Here is a 23418-nt window from a genome sequence, read left to right as displayed (position 1 = left end):
GCCCTCGACAAACTGAGTGAAGGAAAGACGTTTGAGAAAAGGAGGGAAAGAAGGGGAAATGAGAGAAAGAGTAGATAGTATTGAAGGGCAAAAGGCCAACGAAAGTAGAAAGTGAGCAGCTTTGAAGAATTGAGAGAAATACACAAAGCAGACGTGAAAGTGGGAAGGAAGTACGGTCCCTGGACAAAGGCAAGTGAATGCGGCAAGATGCCGGATAGGCCTTCCTTCCCAATGCCATTGGCCGTTAAAAGAGCGGAAAGAGAACCTTGAAAGTAGTTACATGAGGAGAAAGCTGGACCGGAGGCTCACTGCGCGTACCCTCGTGTAACTTCATGCACTACGGGGAAACATTACGATTGGCCTCTTCTGCCGTCCTTGGTGATGTCGCGAGACAATAAGTAACATGGGGGACTGAGGACTCGGGCCTTCTATCTTTAACCTGGTCGCTGGGTTTCGATGGAAGAGGGCTTTGTGTCTGACCTTGACAGAACACTCTAGGATATTGCGATACTTTCAGAGCAAACCATACACTCATCTCTAAGTGAGAGCCCCAAGGACTAGAGGCGTTGCCGGAATATTCTGTGGCATGAGTTGAGGTTTGAAGCTAGGCTTGACACCAAGCAAAGCAATGAGTAAGGTAGGAAGGCAATTCATCTTGGGTGAGAGACCAGTTGTAACACTTCTGATGCGTTTGGTTCGTCCATCCCGAAGATAAAAGCAATCATGAGATAGATGGGAGATTCCCATACCACGCTCCAAGATCGGAATAAGATGAATTTGAGATCCAGTGTCCTTCACATCCGAGAGTCAACATCGCCGGGGGTGTTGCCTCGCCTATCATGAATGGGAAAGAATCTGGTAAGCTTTGAACTGTGGGATAATCAGCCTTGTCTGGCTTTGCAGCAACATATTAGTCACAGCGGCCTCAGAGTAGAGACATTGCAAGAAGAAAGCGGTTCAATTTGGTGTGACCAAGGGATTCAGAGTGTCCACAGAGCTTTGACCCCTGATGAAACAGATACCTGGCTTAGTAAGCACGAGATTCACTCCTAATGTTCAGCTCCTTGCCCCGCCATGTCAAATCGGCACCAATAAACCAAGAGCACAGGACGGCGACGAACAAGGTGCAAATGCAATGTCATGGACAATCGATTGAATGAGAGGCTGTCTAGACCTAGTTATCTGCTAGTCTACTAGGCGCGTTTATCTCCTCCTGATACAATGCCGATAACCCCCATATCAGTCCCACGCGCTATGTACTTTCGGAAAGATGACGTTCCTTCCAGGATACAAAGCAGGTGATGGCCGAGGACAGTCTTCGTTGTCTTCTGCAAACATTCGCACTGCCCAAGCGTGAAGAGATTTTCTCTCTAACTCCTAATGTCATCAGAAGAACGTAGCTTTCCCCGGTGACCACGGCACGACAAAGACTGTCCAAGAATCGACAGCTCAAGCATCATACTGGGCAAAGGCATCCACAATCCTCTGTGGCCAGCTGTGTCTCGGAATCGTCTGAAAGTGGTTATATAGCAGCTTGCGCACAAGACCATTGCCCATCTCTCGGTACTCCGAGTCCGAAGGCGACTCATGGTCCTGGGCGCCAGGCATTCTGACCCATCCTTCCTTCCGGTTTGAGGTCATGGTAATCTTCTCCATGGCATAGAAATGCTGCTGGTGGGCTGTCGTCGTGTAGTTGCAGTCCAGCGCACGAGCAGCGAAGCGCATGCTCACCATGGCCGCCAACACATGCTCGTTAGCATTGGAGAATTGATCCGGGATTAGGTGCTTGGTGCGCTCGACAAAGAGCCTGTACCACGCGTAGTCCGAGTTGAACTGGCAGCCGAGCAGCGCATCCTTAAGACCTCGCTCCATGGAGAAGGGGGCGAAAGTGGCCTTTTGCCAGGAGACGATGCCAGCCAGCTGGAGTTCCTTCTCAGGTTTGCCATCGGCGGGATCGCTGGTGGGCTGCTCAACGAGCTTGACGAGGATGTTGCGGGGCTCGAGGTCCATGTGGCAGAGGACGAGGGCTCTGCCGAGCTCCTGGATGTGTCTGCATGTGAGAAACTGGACGTCCATTGGATGATCCGCGCTGGGGAATCTGATGTTGAAGCTGCCGTCTTTGCGCTCTGTAAAGGTGGTGGCTGGGGAGTGGTGGCGGGCGGGACGGAATTCGCTGGCGTAGCGCTGGAGAAGGAGGCGGACGCGCTTCTGCGAGGTGAACTGCGGAGGCCAGGCGGGGATTTGGTCCAGGGGAATCGGCTCGGGGGTCTTGGGACCGTTGAGGACGACGGGGGCGGTGTAGTCGATGTTGCCGGACAGATCGACGGCCCTGAGCGCCTCTTCAATATCCTTCTCAGAGAAGCCATGTTCCTTCTGGAGGGTTTCAAGCGCAGTGACGAGCTGGCCCATGATGCGGTCCTGCGACTGAGGAGTGAGGGAGGACCAGACTTTGTCGAGGGTCACTGTGTTGGGGATGTGCTCTGTCACGATGTAATCGACATCGCCATCATCCGTCTCATAGACACCAACGCGGATGACGCGGGGGACCAGATTGGGGAGCCAAGAGCGAGCGATCTCTTGACAACGCCCTGCCGTGTCAAACGTGGAGACGTTTCCGACGGGGTTGGTGATGTTGACAAAGACGCCAGCGTTTATAGGGCTGGGGCCGAACTTGACGTCGAGGATGAGCTGCTTGGGGATGCCGGTCTTGGGAGGCTCGTCAAAGGTGAGCTTGTAGGCGCGGCGGGCGATGAAGGGCTCGGGAGGGTGAATGAGGTCGATGCTGAAGGGTTTGGCTCCCCACAAGACTTTGGGAACCATCTTGTCGACGAATTGACGGTATCCGACCTCGAGCTGTCTGATGTTGACGCCTCCTCTGTCGGCGAGAATGGAGAGCAGTTTGGGGTCAGTCGGGACGACCATCTTGGAGCTTTAGGGATGAGAGATGGTGAGAGCTGATGTTGGGATGGATGCCTTTTCTTGCTGTATCTGATGGTTTGAAGATGAGAAAATGAAGGTTTGATCAGGTTGGGGGCGAGAGTGAGGTACTCACGATTTGAAATCTCAAACACCCTGCAGTTTGGAAGGTACCTGGAAGTAGGGCTGCTGAAGTCCACTTTGTGACTGGCAAGCTTGAGGATAAAAAAATCAGGCCAAGACAGAAAAGATTGCGAGCCGCTTGATTATTTTGGAAGGAGGGGAAGTAAGTCCAAGGCTGAGGCGAGGCGGTCAAGTTGAAAAGAATGGCAGCAAACGGACGCCAGGATAAACAGAGGCGTATTCGGGTCCCAAGATGAAGGAAGATGATGGGTGTGGGCATCAGGAGTGTTCGTCGAGTGCTCGATCACGCATCAGGCGGAGCAAACGGAGCAAAGGTCCGCACATGAAGGAAGTTGACGTGTATGCAGGAACTCGGGGCAACGGTCTATTGCATCTTTTGGACGATTCACTCGGATTTCACCCCGAGCCATTTACCTTCACTTAGTCCAGGTGGGAATTGCTCCCAGTGAAGCCTGGCTATCGACGCCAACTGGTGTTCTCATGATAGCAAGACTAGCACTCAAGCCTGCTCATGAAAGCTTAGTGGTTATGGATAGCAATTATCGAGCAATGGCATCATATATCAGCATGACAAAGCATAGCACACCGGCCGCTCTCTCACAAAAGTAAGACAGGCAGTTGCTCTGATGGGAAAACATGCAAGCGGCACAGCTCATGATTATGATCAAGCATCAGCGGAGCCCCCACCCACAGAACGGGATCGAGAGATGTTACGGAGACAGCCAAGGCTAACATTCTATTTCTTGCGAGGTGACGTTTGCCGTTGGCCAGAAGCCAAGACAACGTTCAACGACAAGACTTGATATACTAGCTTGAACACGGGCAGGCGCATGCAAGCGGTGTATATGTTCTTGGAGCCATGGGGAACTTGGCATCCTTCAAACTAGAGGAATTGCTGCGTTTGCCTCCCCACAGCCGGCCAAAAGGTTCAGTAGAATGACGCATGGCTTGCTAGCATATGTGATTGTTAATTGAAGCAATGTACGAGAGTAAAGTTAAAAGCAACCAACGGGTGCAGAAGCAGTGTAAGGTAGCTTAGCAGCGGGCGTTGCCGGATAGAACCTCAGAGATCCATATCCGCATTGAGGAGAAAGCTAATCGTACTGTACACAGGGTGTAAACCCAGGATGCCACACCACGCGAGCCAACCGTGCCACCGTCGTCAAATGCTGACCAAAAAAGATGTGGGCGCAAATGACAGTTACCCGTCCCGCTGTCATGCAATTGCACCGTTCACACATGGGCTGACATAGCAGGATCTGGCCATGGAAATGGCCCGATGCAACCTGGGCACATTGTTGGAAATGAAGCTGTTGCCATTGGTCAGAGAAATCTCTAGCCAATGGAAGGGTAGCTGATGACCTAGTGCAGGGATCACCCACCATGATGGCCAGGAACCGTGACGTCGGGACTCGGCCCCTCCTTCCCTGCATCGCAGATGCTTAAAAGGACCCCTCTGCGACTGCCTTTTTGGATGATGTTCCATTCGATACAGTTCAATTCAGACCAATTCAACCCAAGACAACTCTCACATCGCTCCCGGCTTCTTCTACATTCAGAACCAGTTTCTACTTGCTATCCTACCCTCTACCAACCTCACCTTCCCACTTAACAATCACAATGACTGTCACCAAGGCTTCCACCTGCTGCGGCAAGAGCGCCGAGTGCGTCTGTGGTATGTACTTCTCATCCACTGATCCCCCGATCCCTCAACTTGAACATCATCTCGACATCTCTCTCGTCCTTGAACACAATATCATTCTCAAACCATCCATAACCGACAATGACACTACCAAAACTTTACAAGCTAACCCGTCTTGCTCCTCAGCCCAGCAAGCTACCTGCTCCTGCGGCAAGCAGTCTGCCCTCCACTGCACCTGCAGCAAGGCCGCCTCCGAGAATGCTGTCGCCGGACCTCGCTGCTCGTGCAGAGCCCGCCCCGTTGGAGAATGCACTTGCGACCGTGCCGCCACAGAGAACACTAAGCCATCCGGCGAGACCTGCTCCTGCGGATCTCGTCCCGCAGGTATGTTCATTGATCTTCTCTTCTCTCGTTCGCATGATGGCTAACACCCTTCTTAGATGCCTGCACATGTGATAAGGCAGCCACAACCACGTATGACCGATCTGAGCACGAGATCGACTTCACCACCCGCCAGTAACTTAACTTCCCCTGCAAACCTATTCGTAGCATTAGGATCGGCGTTCAAGGGTCTCTGGGATTAGTGTTGCAGCCCGACGGCGATGGGTTCGACAACTGAGGACAAGGCGTTAATGGTTTATGATGGCACGGCTGCTTTGGAGCGCACAATGGGTACTGGACGATAGGATTGGCCAACAGTCAACATGAATACCACACAGATTCTCGACGTTTCTTACTGGATATCGGATCTTTTACGCCAGGAGCTCGTCTACTGCTGCCTCCTACTGGCATTTCTCGCCTATGACCCAACTATGACCGTATCGCTCTGCCGTTTGGTATGGCGCTTCTATCGACCAGTCGTTATTCCGGTATACGACTTTTTGTTCGGACGGGTTGAGAGATGGCTGCGAGAAGTTTGGGGCCGCTGCAGATGTTGGCAGAAAGAGCACCAGGATCTTTGGACAGAGCGACTGAAGTTCTGGATGTGGTTGGCGAATCCGAAACGCGTCTAGAAGATGCTCATCATGTTCGCGGCGTTCTTCATGGCCAACTACTTCGGCAAGGGCTTCTCGAAGGTACTGAGCTTCTTCGTGACTGAGCCCAGGGTTGCGGAGCCACTCAAGCCATTGGAGCCCGGAAAGGTCAAGGAATCTGGAAGAAAAGAGAGGCTTGAAACAATAGAGGAGGTCGACGAGGAGGAGGGGTCTGACGAGGTAGAGGAGCCTCCTGCGCCGGCTCCAATTCAGCCTCAGCAAGGCGGTGGCGGAAACAGGGGGAAGAAACCGAAGAACAAGAAAAACAGGAGGAAAGGAAAACGCTGAGAGAGTCACTCCGACCAGACCAAGGATTGGCAGTGTCGATATGAAGTGCAGACGAGGCGACAGCGAATCGCGGATCCAAGACACCAGCGATAACAAGTATACCATCCCGTAGCTAGCGATGAGAATCAACATGGCATTCATTCGTAACAACCTTTCGAGTTAGACATGAGGAGGTGACTTGATTTCGTTTCCAAAGGCAAAACAAGATGCCATGCTTGGAGCGTAGTATTATTAGGGCCACTATGTGCATCGCCATCGTTGCTTCCAGATTGAAACCTTTCGGGAAATGCTGTGGATGATCAAGGTGAGCACCATCTTGGATTCTGTGGACAATGGAGAGGACAGTATCGCATCGTAGGGAGTATGTCATATAGTCTGGTCTGAGGCAATTCTGGGAAATCGCCCTGGCAAGCGCGCTTCGTCGACTTACACACTGACTGTCAAGACGCGGCTCTGTCTGAGCGGCTATAAGCAATTGGCTGGCTGGCGGGACCAGCAGCGCATTGTGACGAGCTCAAACACTATAAAACAACAATATGGATCTCGGAAGCAAAACATAGGAAGCCGATTCTTTTGTCCAGCCGGGCACAATTTCGCGCCAAATTGCAAAGAAATGAAAGAAAGCCGAGTCGTCGTGGCGTGGGGATTCTAGGGGCATCGGCAGATGACGCGAGGTTTCCCCGACTCACCGGAAGGGAAGGACCCACCCTTGGGTTTTTCGAATGATCTTTTTTTTTTTGTTCTTGCCGGGCTCAATCATTGCGATTGCCTTTTCTGCCGGAGAACTGGAAGAAAAAGGGCAGGTGTGACCGGGCGGTCAGAAGCTCTATCATCGATCGCAGCTTCCCATTGGAACATAACTGCACCCGGCCCCGGGAGCTCGGGCCATAGCTGCGCAAAAAAACGGCCCAGAAGGTCAGGTACCCATGGAAGGTACCCACCCGGGATCGCACTAGGTAAAAGGCAGTTGCGCAAAAGAACGAACCTACTACGTACTGGGCCCTGGGGCCGCCAGCAGCGCACCGCAGCTAAGCCCGCGCTGAGAGCCACAAAGCGCCACCCCTGCTTGGTCAGAATTCCAGAGCCCAAGAAAATAAAGCTGCACCTTCCGGTCGCGTCACTTCCGCCCTACCCTCGAAACAATTTCTTTCTTCCCCCCATACCCAGAATAATCCTCCTCTTCTGACTCTCTTCTTTTCAAGTTCTTCATCTCGATTGCATCAATTCGCATCACAAAGAATCGATTCTTCAATTGTTCTCTGCGAAACCTTCGATTTGACCAGAATCCCCATCCCATTACACGCGTTTTATCGCCAAGCACACATCATATCATCACCTGACGATCATGCCTCCCAAGGCCGCCCCCAAGAAGGCTGCTGAGCCCAAAGCAGCACCGAAGAAGACTTCCCTCGCCAAGAAGGGCAACGAGATCACCAAGAAGCCTGCCGCGAAACCCGCTGGAAAGAAGGAAGCTACTACCAATGGCGCGACTGCCGCCTCCAAGAAGCGCAAGCTCGCCGAGGAGGAATCAGAAGTCGAAGCGTCCGAGGCCGAGGAGCCCGAGAAGACCGAGAAGCCTGCCCCCAAGAAGAACACCAAGAAGGCAGCAGAGCCTGCTGTGAAGAAGACCAAGACTACCGCTGCCGCCCCCAAGAAGAAGGCCGTGGCTGCCGAGGAGACCGAAGAGGAGCCCAAGGTCGCGAAGCCCGCAAAGAAGGTTGCCGCGAAGAAGGCCGAGCCCAAGAAGACTGCTGCCGCAAAGAAGACTGATGCCAAGCCCGCCGCTGATATCAAGAAGCGCAAGTCAAGCGAGGAGGCGACAGAAGACGAGAAGCCCAAGGCGAAGAAGTCAAAGACCGACACTGCTGAGGTCGACAGCCAGGCTACGGAATCGGCCAAGGCGACAGAGTCTGCGGATGAGGAGCCCGAGGCTGTCAAGCCTGCGAAGGCTACCAAGAAGGCCGCTGTCGCTGCCCCCAAGCCTCCCCCAGCCCACCCCCACAAGATTGGCAAGAAGATCAACTCTGCGCCGACCCAGATCCTCGATGTGTATGTATTCGGCGAGGGATCCTCTGGCGAGCTCGGTCTCGGCAGCAAGAAGCTTGACGGCAAGAAGGTTGTCGATGTCAAGCGCCCGAGATTGAACCCTAAGCTTGATGCCAAGGACGTCGGTGTTGTCCAGGTTGCCTGCGGTGGCATGCACGTCGTTGCTCTGACCAAGGACAACAAGATCCTCACATGGGGCGTCAACGACCAGGGCGCTCTTGGTCGCGACACCAACTGGGATGGAGGACTCCGCGACGCTGACGCCGAAGAGGAGGAAGACGACGAGGACGACTCCGGCATCAACCCCCACGAGAGCACGCCCACCGCCGTTGACGCGACGAACTTTGCTCCCGATGTCAAGTTCACTCAGGTCGTTGCCAGTGACAGTGCCACATTCGCCTTGACTGAGGATGGCAGGGTTTACGGATGGGGCACATTCAGAGTAAGCTATCTAACCGCAGCATGAGGTGATAAGTAGCTAACATTCTCCAGTCGAGTGACGGTATCCTCGGTTTCACCGACAAGATCCAGATCCAGAAGACTCCCGCCTACCTTCCCACATTGAAGAACATCACGGCCCTTGCTGCCGGTTCCAACCACATTCTCGCCCTTGACGACAAGGGTGTCGTTGTCGCCTGGGGTTGCGGCCAGCAGAACCAGCTTGGGCGCCGTATCATCGAGCGCAACAAGCTTTCCTCCCTTATCCCCCAGAGCATGGGTCTTCCCAAGAACAAGGTCGACCGCATTGCTTGCGGATCCTACCACAGCTTTGCTCTTGGCAAGGATGGTGCCGTCTGGGCCTGGGGTCTCAACAACTTTGCCGAGACTGGTATTGAGATGGGTGCTGGCGAGGATGACGCTGTTGTTCTGCGTCCTACCATTGTCGAGTCGCTCAAGAACTACAAGATCAAGCAGATTGCTGGTGGCGAGCACCACTCTCTTGCTTGCACCGAGGACGGCAAGCTCTTGACCTGGGGACGTCTGGATGGCCACCAGGTCGGTATTCCTGTCGAGGAGCTGGATGCGGAAAGCGTCATTAAGGATGAGAGCAACAACCCCCGCATTCTCTCTAAGCCTACTGCTGTTGAGGGTAAGTTCACCTGTCCATTCCTTACCGAGTATCGCTAACGTAAGTCACTAGATATCGCAAAGTGTGTATACGTTGCCGCTGGTGTCGACAACAACTTTGCCATCGACGGAAAGGGCGAGGCTCACTCGTGGGGCTTCTCTGCCAACTACCAGACTGGTCAGGGCACGACTGAGGATATCGAGACCCCGACCACCATTGACAACACCGCTGTCCGCGGTAAGAAGCTCGTCTTCGCTGGCGCCGGTGGCCAGTACTCTATCCTGGGAGGTGTTGCCGACGTTCCCAAGGTCAACGGCTTCGCGCCCCAACCAGCCACCGGTGGTTTCAGACCTGTTTTCTAAGTCTCTTAGAGAAAAGGTTGAACCTTGACAGCGCGGCGGCGAGTTCCAAATAACAGCAAGCGGATACGACTGGCTTCTACAAGAACACGGTTGATGAACGAGCAAGCGCCGCAATCACCAGAAATAAGAGGTGGACTCCATACATGAGCCGAGGCGGCATACCAATTCCAGTCGCGATGCTTTTTCCTTTGGTTCATTCTCAGCATGAGCCATTTTCACTCGCGGTACGATACATTCGTGCAACAATCTGATTTTGACGAGTTTCCGGTTTTTTCTCCAATGTCCCCTGAGCGGACTAATAGATTTTTTCTGGACGAGAGCGGCAGTGAGGCTTCGACTCGGCATGAACGGATGGGCAGGTATAGAAACGGCCTCGAAGGGGAGTCAAACTTATGATACCAACGAGGATTTTCTGCTCGACAAGGCCCCTCCTATTGTGTGCCTAGCGGAGGATCGCGACCGCCGCGGAGGCTGTTTGGCTATGGAGACTGACGATAGTCTCCTGTAATACTATGCTTGGTCTCGAGAAGTTATCAAGGTCTGATCCTCCCCTTTTCTTTACACTTGATGTGTATATTACGAGAGGATCTTCTAGCCCAGCATTGTGCATTTTTATCTTTTCAGCAGCATGGAAAACGGAAGGGATAGGAGGCATTGGACTATCAAAAATTTTATTTCTGGCTTCGTCTGAACATGATTAAAAGTATTGTACAATGACGTGAAGCATCGTCGGTCCTTTGGCTTCCGCCTCCTCTGGTAGCCGTGGGCATGCATCTGTCTGTTTCGTTGCCTTGTTCGTCTATCGTGGCTCCTTTCTGGGCTCCTGTTGGCTCTCGCACCTCTCCCGTGGCTCCCACAACTTTCAACTTCCATGGTATACACCAAAATGCGCCGTGCCCTTGTTGGTATGATTGGCCCTCTACAGTTCCGGCGTTTTCGAGATTCCTCGCGTGGAACCAGTTTGCCTTTTTGGTGATTCTAAGGTTTTCCTTCATGTTGTCACCCTACCTGCTCATCCCTTCAGCCCAGCCGCCGCCTTGGCCAGAGACCCGCCGCTGCCCCTAGAGCTGAAAATACCCATGATACCGAATCCGACGTAAAACAGCGCAAGCGGGTACGCCACGAGCCCGCGCATACCCCTCATCCGTCCAACAGCGCAAAACATGCCCGAGGCGGAGTACGTGCACCAGAGGATAGCCATGGTGGTGAAGACGATACCGAGGGGCGTGTCCATGGGCATAAAGACGCCGAACACGCTGGTGGCCACCAGAGGGAGGAGGCAGTAGCCCAGCACGGAGGAGGAGCGAGTGAAGGTCAGGGTCGAGGAGAAGTGGCCCGCGGCGTTGCGCGACGGGTGGTCGTGGTGGGTGTCCGGGGCGCCGGGGTAGCCTCCGCCGACGGAGGATACGGGCCCGCCGTATTGGGGTGCCTGGGGTGCTGTTGAGGGGTGGGCGTCGGTGGGCGTCATGAGGGAGAGGATTATGTGGAGGGAGGTGCTTCCTAGGAGGGCGAGGCCGTAGATGTAGCCGAAGTGGATTTTGCCGGAGAGGAGGAGGAATGTGCCGTACTGAGAGGAGAGAGGTTAGCTTTGTCTTTGTGGTAGGGAAGGGAGGTGAGGCTTTGGGTTTTGCAACGTACGGAGAGGACGAAGAGTAGGGGACCGAAGAGGTCTGCGTCGTCCATTAGGTGTTGGTCGATTCGGCGGAAAGGGTTCAGGACCGCCAGAGTCTGCAAATCATCGAAAGTCAGCCAAGATGCTCTCCCCATGTTCAGATCCATTCTTATAGAGGTTGGGGCAGCAAGTTCTCCCAATGCTCCACGCCCAATCGCGCATCACACCCAACAAAACACACCTTTGCCTGAATATGCCCAAAGTTGACCCCAAGCTCCTCGAGCAAGGGCGGCTCGCCATCATAGCCTTCAGTCGAAAAGGCCGCCAGCCAACCCGTGCGCAGACCGCCCTGCTCGCCCATGCGACCCGATACACCGACGCCGCCGCCAGGAGGGGCGCCAAAGGCTGCCGCACCGCCGAAGCCGCCTGCCGCGGCGGGTTGGGCTCCGTAGCCGTAGGAGGCCTGTTGTGGGGTTGCGTGGCCCGAGACGGCGCCGGCTGGGGAGTAGGAGGAGGGGTAGAACTGGAGGTTTTGGGCACCTCCTCCTCCGCCGCCGCCGCCGCCTCCTGCGCCGGGGCCGTAGGATTGTTGGGGTTGGTAGTAGTTTGACATTGTCTGCTGTGTATGTCGGATTTGAGAGGTTGAGGTTGAGGTCGATTTGGTATAGGTAAATTGGTTGGAGTGCCCTTTCGATTACTACCCCCTTGTCTGGAGTAGGCGCGCCTCGATTCCGTTTCGTTTCGTCGTCGGTTCGTGATAGGTGTCGTTGCAAATCTGGTTGCAATGGATTGTGTGTAGGATATAGGAGCTAGTCGTCGGTCGTGGGCTCGACAGCCGTTTTGCGCCGGGGTTGCGAGGCGCGTTTGGGTGCGTGAGTGGACAGGTGGTACCTGGAGCTGGCGATATTGGAGACGTAGCTTCTTTCGAGGCTCACCACGTCAGTCACCAGCCCTGGAGCTGTAGAGTGGGGCCGTGAAGAATCTTTCTTGCCTGAACCTTGAGGCATGAGCGTTATGCCTGTCAGGCACAGATGTTTATCGATAAGATAGCTCTGCTTAGGTAGCCTATTATCGATAAGATAACGTCTGATCATGTTTCCCTTGGACCTTTTCTTGACGACCCTGGACCGGCATTCCTTGTTCCCCAGTTCTCCAGTTCTTGTGGACGTAGTAGTGTATTATTCCACGAACACATTATGCATCAGCAGGATGAGATGAACTGCGGATAAAGCAACAGCTACGCATAAGTCACTAGATCATGTCATCATCCCGCTGAGATTGTCAACGTCACTCAATTCTCTCTTCTCTGCTGCACCTTGCAAGCATCAGCTCCAGCAAGTGTTTGCCTCCAGAGAGCGAACAACGGCAGCCGATTCCTCTTCCATCTAGCGTCAAACAAAGCGCAAATTTCTGCCCGCCAGATTAGGCAAGCAATTCTTCCAAGGATGTTCGTCCGGGGATGGACGCTTCTTCTGCCAGCCCACATAACCCAATCCCCAACCAAACAATACGCTTGTGGGCAGACTGCGGCAGTTTTCTGCTGCTCCTGACTCTCTTCACTGGAGCCCCTATCAACCCATGGCATCGGTAACTGGCCACGAGGTGACTGGGCCGCCAAGCATCACGGCAGTGGACTTCCATCTCCACTCAAACCACGCAGAACCAGAAGTTCTAGACAACATCGCGACGTCAGAGAGTGCATGCGCTCTCCAAGATGGACAAGTTTCCCTTGTTCTCATCTCATTCTAAGTGATTATGCTATCACTAAATAGACATTTGGTTCTCGGGCATGTTTCGTTCGAAAAGCCGACCATTTGGTGTCGTGACATTGCTCAACTGAGTCGTGTGCCTGCTCAATACGATTTAAAGCCCTAGTCAACGTTCCATCGAGTCCGTGTACGGCTGCTCTCCGAGATGGTGGACTGAGATCTTCCGGTCGAGGCTCTCTCCGGTGCCCGAGGAAGTGGTGCGAGCTGCTTTTCCGTCGGGGTCGCTGGTGTACTGTCCTCCCTCGTGGCTCATAAACCGCGTATTACCTTCTTCAACAACCTCGACCGCATCCCTAGTAAGCCCAGGGAACCCCTCGTTCATGCGGTCCTGGGAATCTCTCGATTGCCGGGATTTCTATCCCACGGAGATGTCGATGGATCCTACCTCGAAGCCAGGTCTCCATCAATGAGGCGGCCCTACGGTGGTGGAGTTTGTTTTCCACCAACGGGAGGACGGTCTGCTTTCTAGCCCAGTTTAACAAGGGGGTCAATGGTGGTTGCGAATAGAATGCCACGGCCTGGATAGCAGCTGTCTACAGCGAAAGTACAGCGTTACCTTCATCAAGACCTAGACTGACAGCTCTCAGAGACGAGGGCTCCCTGTTGACGATGCGAAGTTTGTATTTAAGCTTGATGGCAGCCGGCTAATCGGCAAGAGCTGATCCCTCTCGATCAGTCTTCACTGCTGCATTCATTCATTCCTTACCTTGCAATTGGTCTTTTTGGTTTTTTAACAGCAAACATGGGTCTCTACAGGTTCCTCATCGCCATCCTCCCGGTCGTCTTGGCCGCGGACCTCTACGTCGCGCCCGCCGGCTCAGATAGCGCTGCCGGGACTCTCGCTGCTCCTCTCAAGTCCATCCAAGTTGCCGTCGACAAGGCCGTTGCCGGCGACACCATCTACCTCCGTGCCGGCACATACTCGCCCACGACTAACATCAAGATCACCAAGAGCGGCACCTCCGCCAAGCCCTACACCCTGACGGCTTACAACGATGAGGCCGTCACCATCGACGGAGAGGCTTTGCCTGGCACCCCCGGCGCTCTCGACTCCTCTCTTGCCAACGCCGACCGTGGTGTTCTTCACATCGAGGGGGCCAACTACTGGAAGTTTTACAAGTTGACCATCATCAACGGCCCCTACGGTGTCTACCTCCGCGACGGATCCAACAACTACTTTGAGCGCATCGTCACCCACGACAACTACGAGACGGGCTTCCAGATGCAGGGCTCCCTGAGCAACAATCAGGTCATCTACCTCGACTCCTACCGCAACCGCGACCCCCGCAAGAACGGCGAGAGCGCCGACGGCTTCGCCTGCAAGGAGGGCTCCGGCACGGGTAACATTCTAAAGGGCGCTCGTCTTTGGGAGAACGTCGACGACGGTTTGGACCTTTGGTTAGTTATATCTTCCCACATTCCCCAAGCCCACCTAAACACCCGCTAACAAACACAACAACAGGGAGTTCAAGTCCCCCGTCACCATCATGGATACCATCTCATGGGGCAACGGCGTGAACCGCTGGGGCTTCACCGACTTCCAGGGCGACGGCAACGGCTTCAAGCTGGGCGGCGGCGACGCCGCCGACGTCGGCTCGGCGAACCACGTCATCACCAACAGCATCGCCTTCAACAACGTAGCCAAGGGCTTCACCGACAACAAGCAGCCCGGCAACTTCCAGTTCACACGCAACACAGCCTACAACAACGGCGCTGTCGGCTTCCAGACCATCACGACCAAGTCAACGCTCAAGAGCAATGTCGCCGCCGCCAACTCGGCGACCACGGCCAAGTCGGGACAGACGTCGCTCGTCAGCGGCACCACCAGCAGCGGCAACTCGTGGGACGGCAGCGCGACCTGGTCCGCTTCGAGCTTCAAGAGCGTCGATGTTAGCTTGGTTAAGGGTGCGCGCCAGGCCAACGGCAAGATTGTGGCGAGCAACTTCTTGATTCCTACCTCTGGTGAGGCCATTGGTGCCACCACCACCTGGTCCTAGATCTCGTTTTCACGTCTTGAAACATACTATCTTATCCCGTAAATAATTCGTCTGTACATACTTAGACTGCCATAGAGCGGAGTACATAAACCAACCAGTACATATCCTCTTACCTATAAGACTCTTCTGCCTTATTCAGCGCTAGAGATTTTGCCTGAATGATTTGTCCCTTGAAAGCTTCGGAATGGTTGCTACTCAGTCACGGAGACTGATGTACCAAGATTCTGAACAGTCGGGTCGGCCTAGTAACCCCTCGAGGTTGTGCTGTGAATGTCTGCGCCAACTCCTATTCTTCATCGTGCTCTCTATGCAGTAAACAACATGAGCATCAGACACTCGAGGTGAGGAAAAGGTTCCATGGGTATGCAGTGCCGTCGAGACGTTGAAAGAGAGCACAAGCGCAGCGGAACATTTCGACGATGGACTCAAACTCAAAGTCAAGCCCCGTGCCCTGTTGACAAGGGGAATCCATTGCTCATTTCCCACGAGCATCAGGGTGAATAACAAGCCACAGGAGAGGCGGCCTACTTGAATCAGTGTTGTGGCTGAGGAGAGCACATGTGGCGCAGTATGCACTGAAGGCCCGAGAAAAAAGTTGTCGGCGCCCGGCCAAACCCGCTCCTCCGAAGCGCAGGAAGCTCGGAATTTCTCGTCGGCAATTTCCATGTCGTCGATGGATTTTTTTGGATAGGTTGCGAGCCATCCTTACGCCCAGCGCCCCCCCGTACCAGCCAAGCTGTACTGAACACGCGCGACATCGCATCTCGGGTTCCTGTATACCGTGCGATCAGTCATCGAGCATCGGTCCGCCTCTAACAACAACATCTCTACCGCCCTTCGCGCAGAGGCTACTAATACAGCAAACATGGTGAGTTCGCCTCAAGCTTTCCCCTCCTACCCTACTCTCTCCCGCGTGCGCCCTTCGAACCCGAATGCGCCGCCAGAGCTCATCAACCTCCTACCGATCCCGCGAAGCGAAACCCGACTAACCCTCGCAACCCTTAGGCGTACCGCCTCATCACCCAAGTCGTCTTCGTCGGCACCCGCATCGTCGGTCGCTCCTTCGCCGCAGCCTACAAGCAAGCGCAGGCCTCCTCCGAGTACGCCCGCGCGCAAGCCAAGAACGGCAACGCACCCGCCGGCACAAAGGGTGCCGGCTCGGGCGGCTCGGGCATGACCCTCGACGAGGCGTGCAAGATCCTCAACGTCGAGGCACCCGGCAAGAACGGCGCCGACGCCAACCCGGGCGAGGTCATGGAGCGCTTCAAGAAGCTGTTCGACGTCAACGATCCCAAGAAGGGCGGCAGCTTCTACCTCCAGAGCAAGGTGCTCCGGGCGAGGGAGAGGTTGGAAAAGGAGATTGGGCCGTTGGTGGAGAAGGAGGAGGTCGAGGCTGAGGTGAAGGAAGGCTTCAAGCCCAAGATTTACAAGGACCGGTGAACTGCCACCGCGAGAACTGCGGCGGCGGCGGCAGGACGGTCGTCACGAGGACGCTGACGCAGTAACGGACGACGGAAGCTTCTCCTGCGACGAGCGATCTTAGGCCGGGCCAGACCGAACCGATGTACGAACATACCCCGACGGAGGGATGGGAGGGGGTATGACCACTGAGCGTGCTCTGCCAAAGAGCTGCTCGAGGGTCAGAAAACTGTATTGGAACAAACTTCACTCGACTCCGCATGGCATGGCGTTTTTAGGAGGTGGAACCTCTTTTTTGATTATTTTGGCGCGCGCGCTCACGGCACCGCCAGCATTGGCACGGTTAGACGATAAAAGGGGGCTTTGCGCGAAGAAAATTTGTTAATACTACTGTACTATAAAACATGATGGGAAGAGAAGGAGAAAGAGAGACGGGGGACTTCGGACCGATGGGAAGAGGTCTTTAGAGAATGCAAACACCATATTGCTACTCATGCATAGAGCCAATGAAATGCGTCTCACGCTTGATTGAGTTGTTGACTGGTGGCTCAACGTTGCTTGGATTCTGGCATTTTTTCACGACTTTGGGTGAACATGTTCCAGTGCCATGCTGACCGACTGTGTACATTAATTTTGACTCATTCAATCCTTTTCAATTTACATTATTTCATTATTTCGAGCAGCCAACCGCCCCTCCGATACTCGGCCTACATCAAGTACTTCACAACAACGCAGGACATCCATCCCCACCCATCAATACAGAACTCCATGCCTCAAAATTCTGACCAAACACAAAAAGTGAACCGATCGCGATGATCAGTCCCGGGTAATTGCCCAGAGGCGGATTCGAACCGCCGTCAACACGGATCGCTGTATAGAAGAACCACAACGTATCATCCTAACCAACTAGACGATCTGGGCGAATTGAAGCTTGCATGTGTCTCCTTGGTGGGGGAGGAAGCTTGGTTGACAGATCCGCTTGGAAACGGGTCTATGGACTCTCAAGTGAGGTGGGAGACGAGATGCGTGAGGGCTTACGCGCGGTGGAGCAGATGGGTGTATTCTCCGAGGGCTGCATGGAAGTCTCGTGCAAGACTTGAGAGATGGGTAGAAGAAATATGGCTTTAGAAGTTGTTGCCCAGACTCCAATGGTTTGATTGAAATGCGTACCATTGTTCTTGATGAAGCTTGTCTGCGTTGCTAGGGTTGAATTTCGAAGAGCTCTCGAACGACAAGTCTATGATCTAGCGAGTCTCAAGACACTGAGAGATGATAACTCCGGACATAAAGCCCTAGTACGAAGTACATGCAACGAACAATACCAATTTTCTCATTCCACGCCATGAAGAGGGTCCTCAGCAGCTAGGTTTTCGTCAGGCATGTCAATTATGCCTGGTAGTTCATCTGCGAGACATATGACTGTTGACCATATTCAGAGCCTCAGATAAATCATCCGTTTTGACCCTTTCCATATACTGCGCCCCATTCTCACTTTGCATCTGGACCCCCTCGGTTCCAGAACCCCGAGCAGCCCTCCGTCGCTCGACAACCAGCCACCGCGACGCTGTCACAACAGCCCGGACAATATCCACAAAGTTGAGGGCATCCTTCAACGCTCTCCATTGGAAGCCCCGCGCAGAGACGCTGGTCTCGGCGTTAGGCCGAGTAGAGCCGTCAGCTCCATCCCAAACGCCGCATGCGTCCTGCTCTTCTGCTCCTGCCCGTCCATACGCAGTCTCAGGCTGCTGAGGCCAGACTTCTCGGCTTCTTACAGGGATGATTCGCGTCGCAGAGTTCTGGTCTGTGCCCTGCCCATCTTCGTCGTTGGCATTATGTCCGGTGTTTTTCGGTGCCGCCGGGTCTTTGTAAATGGAGTAGGGGTAGGCATAAAGGTGGAGAATTGATACGGCTGCCATCTCGAAGCATAGGAGTGTGTTGGGAATACCGACTGCCCATGACGGGTGCGAGATGTATGCTGTTGGTATCAATGGACCACCGTCGCCTGTGAGGAACTCGAAGATGCCCTGGTGTCGCTTCGGCGTCAGCGTACGTTCATAGTAGACAGGCGGCCAGGAGAGGACGTTGTTGGAAACCACCTATCTAGGGAGAAGGGATTTGCACTCACGGTCTGAACGTAGAATAGAAACACCACCAGCTTGATGGCGAGGAACTTGAGCAGAGGTCGATGCTGGGCCATCTCCTTTGAGGTTTGATGGTAGAATTGCAGCAGGCACATCATGGCTGTGACGAGGGACAAGATCTCAATGACCATGATCTACTTGTTGTCAGTCTCTCTGGTCTTCGTCCTCTACCATGTTCGACTCTCGAGAACCTCGTCTTCATTGGGATCTCACTCACCCAGATCTTGGCATGGCTAGGATCCTTGGATTCCTTGCAATACACGTCCGCGGCTTCCGTGATGCACTTTGTGAGAGCACCGAAGAACTTGACAGTACAGAACTGGAAGACTCCAAACCAAATAATCTAGCAAAAATTAGTTTGACGCAGGCTATGTAAGAGACACCATGTTTTTGAGCTGCATTCACTCACGTTGAACCATTTCAGGCCGTCCTCAGTTTGTCCCTTTTTGTTTCTTCCTACATGCTTGACAAAGAACCGCGTGGGATTGAGCCACTTCTTCGGCTCCACCAAGTTGAAGACCCGGCGTAATGTATTCAGATCGGGATGCAGCAGCTGGCAGAGTAACAGGAAGAAGGATGCGATGACTAAGGACTCGTAGAACTCGTAAACGCTTCCGATGTACACCTGCTTCTTGTAAAAGATGATACTCAGGCTGCATGCGATGGAGTAGACTGGGACCATCAACAGGATCCGGATTATTCTGTGCAAGAATGTCTTTTTGTCAGAACCCATGAACGACCTAGGATGGGAGAGTGCTAGAGAATGAGATATGCGTAACTCACTGCTTCTGTTCTTTGGGTTTCGTGTAGTTGCTCGCGTGTCTGAAGATGAGGTATGCCGTGGCACAACAGGCGACTATGGTTGCTCCTGCTGATAGAGATATCAACAGGCCGTGGACTCGGATACCGCCACCGAGCTTCTGTTCGATAACTTGCAGTATATTTGTCAGACGTGCCTTCGACCGATGTTGTCATATATCTTAACGTACTTGGAACATCCAGAGGATGCTCTTTGCATTTCGCCATTGAATCTTCAGGACGGTCCAATTCCGTAGTGTCACTCTCGAGTCAAACGGTCCAGGATCTCGGCTCGCGTCTTCGTTCAGATCACAAGGGGAGTCACCTTCGGCTTCGTAGGTTTTCGCGCTCTTCCGTGCTCTCTATCCTCCCGATCCTTCTCTTATGGCTGTCCTTTTATTGTTTCCGGTTGCCTTCTCTTTGTGATGACTGTCAATGAGATAGTATAATAAGACAGATTGTCTGAGATAAAACCAGATTTGAAAGAGCGAGATACCAGTACAATATCCAGAGCAGATACTGAAAGAAAACAATTATGAAAGGCTACACGGAATTGGCAATGAGAACATACATCCTGCGCCTCTGGAGCCCAGGCTTTCTTATCAAGTGAGTAAAAGCTTAGGTAAGTACATGAAAGGACCAATCTCACCCAAGCTTTCTGCGTTCTCTTGGCATCGTAGCCAATTATTACCTTACCTATCCTAACGAGACAAAACCTGACGGATCTGCGGGCCTAAGATCATAGGAACCAATGGACTTTCGAATGTCCTGAACTAGGCAGATTGAATAGCTCTCTCCCCCATTTTACAGCCTTTGCCTAGCCGTACTATCCGCTGACTTACTCGTGTAATTGTAACTTTACACGCAGACGTTGGCTTAAAAATCTCTTGGAATATTAAGGTTTCGTTACAAAGCCCAGGCGCGAACGCAGTGACAAGGGTCAAACCCCCACTAGGCTGAGCCGTCATAGCCACACTTCACACGTCAACGGGAGATTCGGGAAGACCCGTTCGTATATCTAACGGCATAACCCAGTCTCGGCAAGGAGTAATCCGTTTGGTCGATGTCCATTTGCCCTTGGTTATAGAGTACCTGATTCGTCCGCTTTTGCCCCATACGGTTGTAAACGCGACGGAACCCGAGTTACGAACACGAGATACGAGCTAGGCAGTTCGTTAGTTACAGACTCGCTTGCTCCAGAATTTAGGGGTTGACAGATCTGCCTTGCTAGGCCTTGGCGGCTTCGAGTGCCGGCTTCCCCTAAATAGGCATTTGCTCGAATCTTGCACTATGTGACATTAGTTACCGTACCCGTAGCTGAGACACGGACTTCGGTCTCTAACTACAGGCCCTGGTTGAAGATTGTAATATCGTTACCCGCGTAAAGTGCGAGCTATCATTGGTTCTGCCTACCGTAGCCTGCGCTTCCAGTGGCTGGTTTTTATGTTCATCCTACCCCACGATCATGACACAGCCCCATAAGTTATCTTGGTGGACAGTCTGTAGTTTAAAGCAAAGCAAGAGGCGGGATTGAGAGACTTTAAAGACTCCGGAGCCGTACGGAGCTTGAGTCAGTGTTTGTCTAGGCAAGTTACAATGCCTGAACATCGTGAGCCTCGATGATGACTGGTCAAAAGTTTCGGCTCCCACCGCTTAGCAAAGTGGTGAAACATTGGCTGCATTCTAACGAATGGACATATGCTACCCATATACTATGGCGTAAAAGCGGTAAGAAAGAAAGAAAAAACAAAAATGGCTGCGCAAGGCGCACTTGACAAAGGTGATTGCCCGCGTGTTCATCGGATCGGTTGACATCAGTTCGTCTGAATTCCGTCCCGATGTCGTGACTGACGACAGTCTATCGTGCGGACGCAGTATTTCGCCTTTCGGCTTTGCAAGCAATTCCCGATATGTGGTTTACCATCAACATTGTAGCGAATGAGAACGTTTTGATTTGTAGTCCTCTGCCTCATGCGAGATGGGGGAAAGCCATGCATAGGGTTGAAGCTCGCTAGGAGCTGTCCGTTGAGACCCAATTCAAAACTTGGTATGGGATTCAGAGTCAAGATAATTCCCGTCATCCTAAGTTGATCAGTTATCGGCTCCATGATGGCGCTCCTGAGAGGCATGCTGAACAACTGAATGTTCTTTACATAAGGAGGCCATTCCATGAAGGTTGAAATGGACAACTCTTGACGAAGCAGGTCTACGTATATCTTACCACGCCCTGTCAACCATCACAACAGCAAACTGATCTCCAAACCGAGTCACAATGGCTTCATCTTCACCAATCGCGTCCGCTTTCTCCTGGCTAGGCAAAGAGAACAGTCCAAGCCCAACAATCCAGCCGTACGGCTACATCGCCACTGCCTTCTTGGTCGTCGTCTTTTCCATCTTCCTCAAAGTTTTCAAACACGACGATTTACCCCTCCTGCAGCCGCCGCCAAAGTGGTTTAGACCGACCTTCCTAGCACAGATTGAATTCTTCAAAACAGGAAAGGAACTGATTGCGAGAGGGAGAGCCACGTTGCGCGACAAACCATACAAGGTCCTTGCAGAGAGTGGGGAGATTATTGTTCTGCCCACTCGTTTCGCCAACGTCATCCGGAATGAGGAGGGACTGAGCTTCGGGGCTGTGATCATGCGGGTGAGTTCCCAGGGCCGTGAAGACTACCCAGGGTGGTTCTTTAAGACGTTCTACTTGGGGAGCTCTTGGTATACTGACATTTTTGTTCAATTTGTAGGACCTCCATGGCAAAATCCCGGGATTTCAGCCGTTCGGATTCGTTGACGACGATAACAAGATCCTGCAAGTAGTTGCTGGCAGATACCATCACCGAACCGCTCTCTCTCGAAACCGCGTTCGCAGCAAACCTCATCTTCGGCGAATCTCAAGGTAGATATCATGGCCATCTCCTAGATTCCTCGGAATGCCTTTCTTTGGAACCAAAACTAACAATCGCCGATTCAGAATGGCACCAACTGCCCCTAAAAGACACAATCCTTGACCTCGTAGCCCGCCTCTCCTCCCGCGTCTTCCTCGGCCCAGAACTCTGCCGTAACGAAGACTGGCTCCGCATCACAAAGGACTACACTGTCCTCTCCTTCACCGCAGCCGTCAAGCTCCGCGCCGTGCCCTTCCGTCTGCGCCCCCTCCTCCACTGGTTCTCCGCAGACTGCAGACGCACGCGTGAGTCCCTGGCCGAGGCCCAGAAGCTCATCGCACCAGTCATTGAAAAGCGGCGCGCGGAGAAACGGGCAGCCGCCGCCGGAGGCCAGGCCACTGAGACGCCGGTGTCTAACGATGCTATCGAGTGGGCTGAGGCTGAGGCGCAGGGAGGGGCGTACGATGCTGCCACTTTCCAGCTCACGCTCTCCTTTGTGGCTATACACACTACGACGGACCTCCTTGCTCAGACGCTCATCTACTTAGCCAGGGAGCCGGAGCTGATCGACCCCCTGAGAGCCGAGATCGTGGAGGTCCTGAAAGCCGAGGGATGGAAGAAGAGCGCGCTGTATAACATGAAGCTCCTGGACAGCGCCATCAAGGAGACGCAAAGAATGAAGCCCGTCTCCATGCGTAAGTCCACCGCCCTCTCCATTACATTCAACAACCCAAAGCCTCCATCTAATAAATCACCTCTTCGACTGCAGTCCTCATGCGCCGCCTCGCCACCAAAGACGTGACCCTCCCAGACTCCAACATCACCATCCGCCGCGGCGACACCGTCTCCGTCAACACCTACAGCTCCATCGACCCGACCGTCCACGAACACCCCGAGACCTACGACATCCACCGCTTCCGCCGCATGCGCGAGCAGCCCGGCGGCGCCAACAAGGCGCAGCTCGTGACGACGAGCCCGGAGCACCTGGGCTTCGGTCACGGCTTGCACGCGTGCCCTGGCCGGTTCTTCGCCTCCAACGAGGTGAAGGTTGCGCTTTGTCACTTGCTGTTGAAGTACGACTGGAAGCTGGCGCCGGGGTCGCCTTCGGAGCCTGTGATTACGGGCGCGTCCATGAATGTGAACCCGAAAGCTGTGGTGATGGTTAAGAGGAGGGTGGAAGAGTTTGACATTGATAATCTTGGGTTTGGGGACCTGGAAGCTTGAGATTCATGAGCCTGGTGGTCTTGTTGCGGAGAAGATCTTCGTTGAAGCAGTTGATCGTTGCTTCTGAGCAGT

The 23418-nt window shown here is 53.6% G+C and overlaps 11 protein-coding genes and 1 non-coding gene across 12 annotated transcripts; 6 read left to right on the top strand and 6 right to left on the bottom strand.

The window, feature by feature from the left end:
- Positions 1–537: 537 nt before the first annotated feature.
- CLUP02_16714 (uncharacterized protein) lies at positions 538–1338 on the bottom strand (the record flags this gene model as incomplete). Its single annotated transcript, XM_049295632.1, has 2 exons — positions 538–792; positions 1261–1338. The coding sequence occupies 2 exons, from the start codon at positions 1336–1338 to the stop codon at positions 538–540; spliced, it is 333 nt and encodes a 110-aa protein (XP_049152779.1).
- Positions 1339–1449: 111 nt separating this feature from the next.
- On the bottom strand, positions 1450–2922 carry CLUP02_16713 (uncharacterized protein; the record flags this gene model as incomplete). The annotated part of the gene is made up of 1 exon (XM_049295631.1): positions 1450–2922. The coding sequence occupies one exon, from the start codon at positions 2920–2922 to the stop codon at positions 1450–1452; it is 1473 nt and encodes a 490-aa protein (XP_049152778.1).
- Positions 2923–4680: 1758 nt separating this feature from the next.
- Positions 4681–5222, top strand: CLUP02_16712 (uncharacterized protein; the record flags this gene model as incomplete). Its single annotated transcript, XM_049295630.1, has 3 exons — positions 4681–4735; positions 4889–5086; positions 5143–5222. The coding sequence occupies 3 exons, from the start codon at positions 4681–4683 to the stop codon at positions 5220–5222; spliced, it is 333 nt and encodes a 110-aa protein (XP_049152777.1).
- Positions 5223–5718: 496 nt separating this feature from the next.
- On the top strand, positions 5719–6024 carry CLUP02_16711 (uncharacterized protein; the record flags this gene model as incomplete). Its single annotated transcript, XM_049295629.1, has 1 exon — positions 5719–6024. The coding sequence occupies one exon, from the start codon at positions 5719–5721 to the stop codon at positions 6022–6024; it is 306 nt and encodes a 101-aa protein (XP_049152776.1).
- Positions 6025–7369: 1345 nt separating this feature from the next.
- CLUP02_16710 (GDP/GTP exchange factor) lies at positions 7370–10009 on the top strand (the record flags this gene model as incomplete). The annotated part of the gene is made up of 6 exons (XM_049295628.1): positions 7370–8512; positions 8563–9160; positions 9212–9492; positions 9533–9590; positions 9650–9826; positions 9861–10009. The coding sequence occupies 6 exons, from the start codon at positions 7370–7372 to the stop codon at positions 10007–10009; spliced, it is 2406 nt and encodes an 801-aa protein (XP_049152775.1).
- Positions 10010–10198: 189 nt separating this feature from the next.
- Positions 10199–11726, bottom strand: CLUP02_16709 (Yip1 domain-containing protein; the record flags this gene model as incomplete). The annotated part of the gene is made up of 5 exons (XM_049295627.1): positions 10199–10279; positions 10341–10479; positions 10551–11068; positions 11140–11229; positions 11355–11726. The coding sequence occupies 5 exons, from the start codon at positions 11724–11726 to the stop codon at positions 10199–10201; spliced, it is 1200 nt and encodes a 399-aa protein (XP_049152774.1).
- Positions 11727–11810: 84 nt separating this feature from the next.
- CLUP02_16708 (uncharacterized protein) lies at positions 11811–13577 on the bottom strand (the record flags this gene model as incomplete). Its single annotated transcript, XM_049295626.1, has 11 exons — positions 11811–11888; positions 11947–12131; positions 12221–12249; positions 12305–12364; positions 12429–12498; positions 12690–12858; positions 12925–12944; positions 12994–13237; positions 13326–13415; positions 13461–13526; positions 13566–13577. 11 exons carry the CDS (start codon positions 13575–13577, stop codon positions 11811–11813), a joined length of 1023 nt encoding a protein of 340 aa, XP_049152773.1.
- A 47-nt stretch (positions 13578–13624) lies between these two features.
- CLUP02_16707 (pectate lyase L) lies at positions 13625–14879 on the top strand (the record flags this gene model as incomplete). Its single annotated transcript, XM_049295625.1, has 2 exons — positions 13625–14280; positions 14345–14879. 2 exons carry the CDS (start codon positions 13625–13627, stop codon positions 14877–14879), a joined length of 1191 nt encoding a protein of 396 aa, XP_049152772.1.
- Positions 14880–15744: 865 nt separating this feature from the next.
- Positions 15745–16319, top strand: CLUP02_16706 (uncharacterized protein; the record flags this gene model as incomplete). Its single annotated transcript, XM_049295624.1, has 2 exons — positions 15745–15747; positions 15885–16319. The coding sequence occupies 2 exons, from the start codon at positions 15745–15747 to the stop codon at positions 16317–16319; spliced, it is 438 nt and encodes a 145-aa protein (XP_049152771.1).
- An 810-nt stretch (positions 16320–17129) lies between these two features.
- Positions 17130–17219, bottom strand: CLUP02_tRNA300. Its single transcript has one exon. It is a non-coding gene; the product is annotated as a tRNA-His (tRNA).
- A 479-nt stretch (positions 17220–17698) lies between these two features.
- Positions 17699–19465, bottom strand: CLUP02_16705 (uncharacterized protein; the record flags this gene model as incomplete). The annotated part of the gene is made up of 6 exons (XM_049295623.1): positions 17699–18322; positions 18424–18573; positions 18657–18782; positions 18849–19140; positions 19223–19370; positions 19429–19465. The coding sequence occupies 6 exons, from the start codon at positions 19463–19465 to the stop codon at positions 17699–17701; spliced, it is 1377 nt and encodes a 458-aa protein (XP_049152770.1).
- A 2044-nt stretch (positions 19466–21509) lies between these two features.
- On the top strand, positions 21510–23346 carry CLUP02_16704 (ent-kaurene oxidase; the record flags this gene model as incomplete). The annotated part of the gene is made up of 4 exons (XM_049295622.1): positions 21510–21977; positions 22055–22133; positions 22233–22817; positions 22892–23346. The coding sequence occupies 4 exons, from the start codon at positions 21510–21512 to the stop codon at positions 23344–23346; spliced, it is 1587 nt and encodes a 528-aa protein (XP_049152769.1).
- Positions 23347–23418: the final 72 nt, after the last annotated feature.

The sequence above is a fragment of the Colletotrichum lupini genome, chromosome 9 (assembly GCF_023278565.1).
Source record: "Colletotrichum lupini chromosome 9, complete sequence".
Taxonomy (NCBI): Eukaryota; Fungi; Ascomycota; class Sordariomycetes; order Glomerellales; family Glomerellaceae; genus Colletotrichum; species Colletotrichum lupini.
This window is presented reverse-complemented; position numbering and strand designations above follow the sequence as displayed.